The sequence below is a fragment of the Protobothrops mucrosquamatus genome, unplaced genomic scaffold (genome assembly GCF_001527695.2).
Source record: "Protobothrops mucrosquamatus isolate PMUCROS unplaced genomic scaffold, P.Mucros_1.0 scaffold1244, whole genome shotgun sequence".
NCBI classification, from domain to species: domain Eukaryota; kingdom Metazoa; phylum Chordata; class Lepidosauria; order Squamata; family Viperidae; genus Protobothrops; species Protobothrops mucrosquamatus.
Genome location: NW_015387451.1, coordinates 53,223 through 62,562, shown reverse-complemented (window position 1 = coordinate 62,562; position 9,340 = coordinate 53,223). Strand labels below are relative to the sequence as shown.

The window sequence follows — 9,340 nt, the reverse complement described above, 5'->3', positions numbered from 1 at the left end:
CATCGCCCCAGTCCTAGGCCTCCAGATGGGTTTTATTAAACCTTTTTGCTTTAGGCCTCCACGGCCGTGTGCAAAAAAAAAAGGTTCAATCAATCAATTTCTTGCGGGGAAAAAAAGATCTCGCGAAGTTGGAATTGATTGATTGAACTTTTTAGTCCCACCCAGTCTGCCGTTACCACCACAGCTATGCCCACCCAATGGGCCACACCCACCTGGCACCCGACAATACTTAAGTGGGTTTTGGGTTGCAGTTTGGGCACTCGGTCTCTAATAGGTTCGCCATCACTGCTCTAGCCTCTTCTTTAAAATCTCCAGTGATGGAGCGCCCACAATTTCTGGAGGCAAAGCTGTTCCACTGGTTGATTGTCCTCACTGTCAGGAAGTTTCTCCTTAATTCCAGGTTGCTTCTCTCCTGGATCAGTTTCCAACCAGTGTTTCTCGTCCTGCCCTCTGGGGCTCTGGTGAACAAAGTGATCCCCTCTTCTTGGTGGCAGCCCCTCAGATACTGGAACGCTGCTATCATGTCTCCCCTATTTCTTCTTTTCTCTAGACTAGCCAAACCCAAGTCCTGTAGCCGTTCTTCGTATGTTGTAGTCTCCAGGCCTTGGATCATCTTCGTTGCTTTTCTCTGAATTTTGTCCAAACTCTCAACATCTTTTTTGTGATAGGGTGACCAAAATTGGTTGCAGTATTCCAGGTGTGGTCTTACTAGGGATTTTATAAAGCGGTACTAATACCTCGCGTGATCTTGATTCTATGCCTTTGTTTATACAACCCAGGATTGCATTAGCTTTTTTGGGTAGTGAGGAAGAGGGCTGGACTAAGAGTGGGGAGGCCCAGGCTCTGGTTCCCCCCTCAACCATTAAAACTGCAAGGGGGATTAGGGCTGGTTCCCCCATCTAAGCCCAGGAGCACTGGCACTGCAGCTAGTCCTCGGCGTACGACCACAACTGAGCCCAAACTTTCTGTTGTTAAGGATGTTTTGCTCCATTTTTACCACCTTTCTTTGCATAGTTATTAAGTGACTCACTGCAGGTTGTTAAATTAGTAACACGGTTGTTAAGCGTATCCAGCTTCCCCATTGACTTGGCTGGTCAGAAGGTTGCAAAACGGGACGACGTGACCCCGGGACACTGTAAGCGTCACAAGTACGAGTCAGTTGCCAAGCGTCTGAATTTTGATCACGTGAACATGGGGATGCTGCAACGGTCGTTAAGTGTGAAAAACGCTCATAAGTCATTTTTTCAGTGCCGTTGTAACAGGGGTAGGCCACCTCGGCTCTTTTATGACTTGTGGACTTCAACTCCCAGAATTCCTGAGCCAGCCGTGCTGAGGGGAAAGGGAGAGGTTTCCAAGCTGAGCCATGCTGGCTCAGGAATTCTGGGAATTGAAGTCCACAAGTCATGAGGGGGCCATAGTTCCCTCATGCTGGCTCAGGAATTCTGGGAGTTGAAGTCCGCAAGTTATGAAGGGGCCATAGTTCCCCCATGCTGGCTCAGGAATTCTGGGAGTTGAAGTCCGCAAGTTATGAAGGGGCCATAGTTCCCCCATGCTGGCTCAGGAATTCTGGGAGTTGAAGTCCACAAGTCATAAAAGAGCCAAGGTTGTCTAACCCTGAAGTAAACTATAAAATAACAGTTGGAGGTCATCTAGTCCAATGTCCTTCTCGAACGGGAGACAATGTTGTGTAGTTCAGCTAGTCCAGGGGTAGGCAACCTTGGCTCTTTTATGACTCGTGGACTTCAACTCCCAGAATTCCTGAGCCAGCCATGCTGAGGGGAAAGGGAGAGGTTTCCAAGCTGAGCCATGCTGGCTCAGGAATTCCGGGAGTTGAAGTCCACGAGTCATAAAAGAGCCAAGGTGGCCTACCCCTGCGTTGTAACTTTGAACGACTGTTGTAAGTCGAGGGCTACCTGTAAACCCTTATAAGCTCAAATTGGGGGTGATGGGATTCTGATCTCTCTCCTCTCATCTTTCTCCCCTTTCAGAATTGCTGAAGTTGGAAATGGAGGAAGAGGCAGACACATATGTTTTACCTGGTAAAACCATATGAACCTACTTTTAAATATATATATTTATATATTTCTTGTCATGATTTTGCTGGTATAGGCAGGTCAGAAAGTGAAAAGCACCAGAAAAGTTCTTCCCCCCCCCAAAAAAAAACACCAACATGCAAGGCTGAACATTTCAGAGCCAGTTTTTTCTTTTGGTGTAATCAAAACCTTCTAGAACTTGAAATAATAATAATAACTTTCTAATTGTAGATTTAATTTGGAGATTTGCTCATTTATATTGTCTAAATTATTTTTAGTCTCATGATTTCTTTTTATGTCCTCTTTGCATTCAACAATTGTTTGGTGAATTAGTTGTAGCATAGAATATATTTCTTTCTGAAAGGTATTTTTTTTTCTTGAGGTATGTTCTAGTATAACCAGTCTCAGTAAGAGTAGATCAAAGTTCCCTTTAGTTTAATAATAATAATAATAATAATAATAATAATAATAATAATAATAATAATAATAATAATAATAATAATAATAATAATAATAATAATAATAATAATAATAAAGTTGGAAGGGACCTTGGAGGTCATCAAGTCCAACCCCCTGCTCAGGCAGGAAACCCTATACCATTTCAGACAAATGGCTGTCCAGTTTCTTCTTTAAAACTTCCAGTGTTGGAGCATTCACCGCTTCTGGAGGCAGGTTGTTCCACTGGTTAATTGTTCTAACTGTCAGGAAGTTTCTCCTTAGTTCTAGGTCGCTTCTCTCCTTGATTAGTTTCAATCCGTTGCTTCTTGTCCTGCCTTCAGGTGCTTTGGAGAATAGCTTGACTCCCTCTTCTTTGTGGCAGCCCCTGAGATATTGGAACACTGCTATCATGTTCCCCCTCGTCCTTCTCTTTATTAAACTAGACATTCCCAATTCCAGCCACCGTTCCTCATATGTTTTAGCCTCCAGTCCCCTAATCATTTGTGCCATTCCAGATACGGCTTGGCTTAGATGAAGCATCTATAAACCTTTCTGTGTCATAAATCTTCTTGAGAATCTGGTAAAATTTGAGGCCCTCTCCTCAGAGAAAATATATTTAAAGGCATAAAGTAAAATAACACAGGCTTACATTGTGTTACAAAGGAGACCAATTATGCTCAAACCAGTTATCGAAATATTTAAGTATCTTAAGTATTTAATGGGTTCTACGAATCGATCAGTTCCATAGGAAACCAAAACCAAGAAGGTAAATAATTCTAGACCGTGAGATTTATTGGAGCTAAACATTTTTAGAGACCAGGAGCAATTAATTTTACTTTGTTGCCTACATCTCTTATCAAATGAAAGGCTAAATTTCAGACAGAGCTTACTGAAAAATAAAGTTGGAATTATTTTTTTTTATGTCAGCGGTTCTCAGCCTTAGCAGCTTTCATATGGGTGGACTTCAATTCCCAGAATTCCTCAGGTGACAATGGAATTCTGGGAGTTGAAGTCTACCCATCTTAAAGTTGCCTGATTGAGAAACGCTGCTTTGGGTGGAAAGTTGAGAGGATGGTGTTTTCATTCACTTTCATTTCCTGCTATATCATTCCTTTTCGCCCGGACTGTTTCTTCTATGATTTTTTTCCCCCCATTTCCTCATCTCCCCCCTCCGCTCCCCCTCTCCCACCAATCTGCAAGTATCTGACTTTTTCTTCTAATTTTATCTCTTCTACCCCTGTGTTGCAACAGGAACCTTCTGGGTGGATGAGTGCAGACAGATGAATGGATTGAACTTCTGAACAATATTTTCTCCTTTTTCCTCAGGAGTCCAAGAAAAATCCACAGGGTACTTTCGCTTTCTCCAATCCTGCAGAAGGACTGGAGGGGGGCTGGCTTTGACCCAGCAGGCTCAGGTGAGGGACATTCCAGGTAATAATAATAATAATAATAATAATAATAATAATAATAATAATAATAATAATAATAATAATAATAATAATAGGTTGCAAGGGTCCTAGGAGGTCATCTAGCCCAACCCCCTGCTCAGATAGAAAACCCTACACCTTTTCGGAAAAAATGGCTGTCCAGTCTCTTCTTAAAAACTTCCAGTGTTGGAGCATTCACCACTTCTGGAGGCAGGTTGTTCCACTGGTTAATTGTTCTAACTGTCAGGAAGTTTCTCCTTAGTTCTAGGTTGCTTCTCTCCTTGGTTAGTTTCCATCCGTTGCTTCTTGTCCTGCCTTCAGGTGCTTTGGAGAATAGCGTGACTCTCTCTTCTTTGTGGCAGCCCCTGAGATATTGGAACACTGCTATCCTGTCCCCCCTCGTCCTTCTCTTCATTAAACTAGACATACCCAATTCCAGCAGCCGTTCCTTATATTTTTTAACCTCCAGTCCCCTAATCATCTTTGTTGCTCTTCTCTGCACTCTTTCTAGAGTCTCAACATCTTTTTTACATCGTGGTGACCAAAACTGGATGCAGTATTCCAAGTGTGGCCTTACCAAGGCATTGTAAAGTGGTATTAACACTTCACGTGATCTTGATTCTATCCCTCTGTTAATGCAGCCTAGCACTGTGTTGGCTTTTTTGGCAGCTGCAGCACACTGCAGGCTCATATTTAGGTGATTGTCCACTAGGACTCTGAGGTCCCTCTCACAGTTGCTACTATTGAGCAAGGTACCCCCTATACCAGCGGTTCTCAACCTGTGGGTCGTGACCGGTTTGGGGGTCAAACGACCCTTTCACAGGGGTCGCCTAAGACCATCGGGAAAAACATCGGAAAGAGAAAGAGAGAGAGAGAGAGAGGAAAGAGAGAAAGAGGAAAAGAGAGGAAAGAAAGAGAGAAAGAGAAAAAGGAAAGAAAGGAAAGAGAAAGAGAGAAGAGAGAGAGAGGAAAGACGAAGAGAAAGAGAGAAAGAAACAGAGAAAGAGAGAGAGAGAGGAAAGAGAGAGAAAGAGAAGAAAGAAAGAGAGAGAGAGAAAGAGAGAGAGGAAAGAGAGAAATAGGAAAAGAGAGGAAAGAGAGAAAGAGAAAGAGAGGAAAGAGAAAGAGGAAAGAGAAAGAGAGAAGAGAGGAAAGAAAGAAAGAGAGGAAAGAGAGAGAAAAAGAAAGGAAAGAGAGAAAGAGAGAAGAAAGAGAGAAACAGAGGAAAAGAGAGGAAGGAGTGAAAGAAAGAGAAAGAGAGGAAAGAGAAAGAGGAAAGAGAAAGAGAAGAGAGAGAGGAAGAAAGAGAAAGAGAGGAAAGAGAAAGAGAGAAAGAGGAAAGAGAGAAAGAGAGAGAGGAAAGAGAAAGAGGAAAGAGAGAAAGAGGAAAAGAGCAGAGAAAAGAAAGAGAAAGAGAAGAGAGAGAGGAAAGACAAAGAGAAAGAGAAAGAAAGAGAGAGAGAGGAAAGAGAAAGAGAGAGGAAAGAGAGAAATAGGGAAAGAGAGAGGAAAGAGGGAAAGAGAAAGAGGAAACAGAGAGAGGGGAAAGAGAAAGAGGGAGAAAGAGAGAGAGGAAAGAGAAATAGGAAAAGAGAGAGGAAAGAGAGAAAGAGAAAGAGAGGAAAGAGAGAAAGAGGAAAGAGAAAGAGAAGAGGAAAGAAAGAAAGAGAGGAAAGAGAGAAAGAGAAAAAGAAAGAGAAACAGGAAAAGAGAGAGGAAAGAGAGAAGGAGAAAGAGGGAAGAGAGAGAAGAGAGAGAGGAAAGAGAAAGAGAGGAAAGAGAAAGAGAGGAAAGAGAAAAAGAGAAAGAGAGAGAGGAAAGAGAGAGAAAGAGAGGAAGAGGAAAGAGATAGAGAGGAAAAAGAGAAAGAAGGGGAGAGGAAAGAGAAAGGGGGAGAGGAAAGAGAAAAAGAGGAAAGAGGGAAAGAGGAAAGAAGGAGAGAGAGAAAGAGGGAGAGGAAAGAGGTAAGAGAAAGGGGAGAGGAAAGAGAGAAAAAGAGGAAGAGAGAGGAAAGAGAAAAAAGAGAGGAAAGAGAGCGAGAGGGAGAGGAAAGAAAGACAGAGGAAAGAGGGAGGGGAGAGAGGAAAGAGAAAGGAAAGAGAGGAAAGAGAGAGACAGAGAGAGACCGTTTTGACATCTAAAATGAAGATAACACTGCATATATCCTTGTTTACCTTTATTTTATATATACACACACAAACATACATACATACATACATACATACATACATACATACATTAAAGGTAAAAAAGGATATATGCAGTGTTATCTTCATTTTAGATATCAAAAGGGTTTTGCGGCTCCCAGTGTTTTGTTTTCGGTGGGAAACGGGTCCAAGTGGCTCTTTGAGTGTTTTGGGTTGCCTACTCCTGTCCTAAGGGAGGCTGCGCTGCTTCGCGGCCCTTTCCGCGGAGGAGGCTGAACTAAGCTCTGACGGCGCTGTCGCCCTCTTGGCTCTCGGTCTCTCTCTCTCCCTCTCCCCGCCTGGGCGCTTCTCCAACCAGGCTGGGTGGAGCAGCTTTCCTGCCCCCCCCTGGCCAGCTGGATGGGGGGTTGGGGGGTCACCACAACATGAGGAACTGTATTAAAGGGTCGCGGCATTAGGAAGGTTGAGAACCACTGCCCTATGCTATACCTGTACATTTGGTTTTTCTTGCCTAAATGTAGAACCTTACTTTTTCCACCATTGATGGGATGGCTGGAGCTGCAGAAGGTTTGTGGGTGGTCCTTTTCCTATTTTCAGGAAGTCCTGCTGCCCCCACTTGCCTGACCATGGAGCTCTGTAGTCTAGTTCCCAAGTAGACCTATTGTTCTGTCCCCGTTCCGACCCACACACCCAAACAGCCAGCCGAGGGTTAAAGACTTCTCCAGACACCACTTCACAGATAAGAAACTTGGCAGCAGCTCCATAGCTGCCTGCCAAGACCTTTTACTCCAAACACACAGAAACAAAAACAATACACACAGTTTAAAGCCACAGCAAACTACTTTGCCAGAGATTCAGCTTTTGTCCGTCACAGAGGTCCAAATGGCCACCACCACCCTTTTATAGCCTGTGGGGTGTGGTCCAGTGACTCAGCTTAATCTCTGGCACGTCTCTTTTTCTGCTGCGCACGCTTGTCGCTTCTACGCTGGCGTGGATCCAGCCACAACTTTTCTTCCTCATTATCCGACACACCTGGCTCCTGGCCAATCTCAGACCCACCTGGCTCCTGGTCAATCTCTTCTCCGTCGGGAGACACCTGAGGCATTGCCAAAGAGGAGGGTCCTGGAGAGGGAGGCCTGGCCATCTCCTCTCCTTCATGTTCGGAGCCTTCTTCCTCCGATAAGAGGGGCTCACAAGACGGAGGCACAACACCTATCAGCAAACTGGGGGATACAGTCTTTGATTGGCCACTGCTCTCAATCCACCACATAGGTGCTTCTTTTGATTAAATGACTCATTTTTGCCTGGTTTCTTCCCTGGTTGAATAAGCTTCTGATTATTTCCTTCTAGCCCGTTTCCTTTGAGGAGGTCGCTGTCTGCTTCTCCAAAGGAGAATGGTCCCTCTTGGATCCCAGTCAGAGAGTCTTGTACAAGGAGGTGATGCAGGAGAATTATGAAAATGTGACCTCTCTCGGTAAGAATCTCTGGGTTTTGTTTCTTTCTTCTACTTCCAGATCTGTTGGGTTACAGCTCCTTTCGTAGCCATCTAATTGTACATATATACACAGTACATACATATATACATTAAAGGTAAAAAAGGATATATGCAGTGTTATCTTCATTTTAGATTATCAAAAGGGTTTTGCGGCTCCCAGTGTTTTGTTTTCGGTGGGAAACGGGTCCAAGTGGCTCTTTGAGTGTTGATGTAATGTCCTGGAAGTTGCTCAGCAGAATCATAGAATCCTATGATTCGAAGAGACCTTAAGAGTTTTCTAGTCCAGCCTTTTAGCCAAGACCTGCCTTGTCCTTGGGCACTGTGGAGAATTAACTCCAACCTTCTTCCTTTCGAATATTGCAAGACTGATGTCTCTCCTTAGCTTTTGCTTTTTTCAGCCATTCTTCATCGGATTTACCAGGAGTCCTTGCCATGCTTTTTGACCTCTTTCCGAATGAGCTAAGTGTTGTCCTCTTTGGCGAGCAAGCTTCCTAAACATACTCTTAAAATCCAGGAGTTTGGGGGAATGAAGAATCCCTGTTCCTGCCCAGAACTTAATTGACTTAGATTTTTTTTTCCCCTGTTGGAGAAGGGATGGCGGAATGTGAGGACGGAGCCAAAAGAGGAATCAGCCTAGAACAGCGATGGCGAACCTTTTAGAGACCGAGTGCCCAAACTGCAATCTAAAACCCATTTATTTATTGCAAAGTGCCAGGGCCGCATCAGCAATGTGGTGCCCTCATTGGGGGGGGGCAGGGAGGCGCCTCTGAGCGCCGCCTCTGGCACGCAAAACCCGGGGGGGTGCAAAAATGGGCCACCCTGCTGCAAGGCACAAAAACGACCGCCGCCACATCGCGAGGTGCAGATACAAGGCGCTGCACGTAAGAACTGGGCAGGGCTACTGAGTATCATGCAGGCACTAGCCCCGCCCCCCATTTGCAGCAGGTGCTTGCTCGCGGCCCCGTGTTCGTATGCACACATGTAAAATGCTTCCCCCTCCCTTTTGTTCCAGTCCACCAATCGACAGTAGTTGGTGACCTCTGCTCTACCACCTCTACTCCAGCTTGCTAGTCGGCCGCTTCGCCTCCTTTGTGCTGGGCAGGGCTCCTGCTCCGCGCGGCGGTGGCGGCCTGATGGACCTGCTGCTGGCGGCGGAGGTGCGCGTGCCAACAGAGAGGGCTCTGAGTGCCGCGTCTGGCTTGTGTGCCATAGGTTCGCCACCACTGGCCTAGAATCTCTATATTGCCACAAATGGTCTTAAGTCCAGCCCCTCTTGAATTCTCTAGTGCCAAAATAGTGCTATCTGTTACTTGACTAGATTCCTGTGCGTAGGCATGAGCAATAAATCAATTTAATTGGAACTTAACGGGTGGCCCTGGTATTTCAAACCTGACATTCCGCTTTCCAGACAGAATTAGGTTTCAGAGATAACTACAGGGGTGCCCACAATAAAATCTTGATATGGAGACTTATTATAAAAAAAGGTCCTTGTTCACGAGTCATTTTCCCGCCAAAATCTGAAAAATAGTAAAGGAGTGGCACTCTGAATTCTGTTTCTTTTACCTTACTGTGCAATTTGTATCCCCTTAGAAAGCTAATCGGTGAACAGTTCCCTCAGTTAAAACTGTTAGACCTATCACCACTTAAACCTCTAAATAAAGAATCCTTGGCTCCATTTGCTGAGAAAGGCATAGTTTTATTAGAAGTCAAGTGTACTGCAGTAATGCTTAGCCATAACTGAGACTCTCGCACCAAAATCCCAAGTTCAAATTTTCCCTCTCTCTGCTGCAGACATGTCAA

At 44.7% G+C, this 9,340-nt stretch overlaps 1 protein-coding gene across 1 annotated transcript in view; it reads left to right on the top strand.

Annotated features, from left to right (window-relative positions):
• The first annotated feature begins 1,998 nt into the window (after positions 1-1,998).
• LOC107292015 (zinc finger protein 436) overlaps positions 1,999-9,340 on the top strand; it is a 13,026-nt gene continuing 5,684 nt past the window's right edge. The window contains exons 1-3 of the mRNA XM_029285068.1: positions 1,999-2,039; positions 3,798-3,886; positions 7,396-7,519. Coding sequence (XP_029140901.1) covers positions 2,006-2,039; positions 3,798-3,886; positions 7,396-7,519 — 247 coding nt within the window. The 5' untranslated portion in view covers positions 1,999-2,005. The remainder of the gene's footprint in view (positions 2,040-3,797; positions 3,887-7,395; positions 7,520-9,340) is intronic.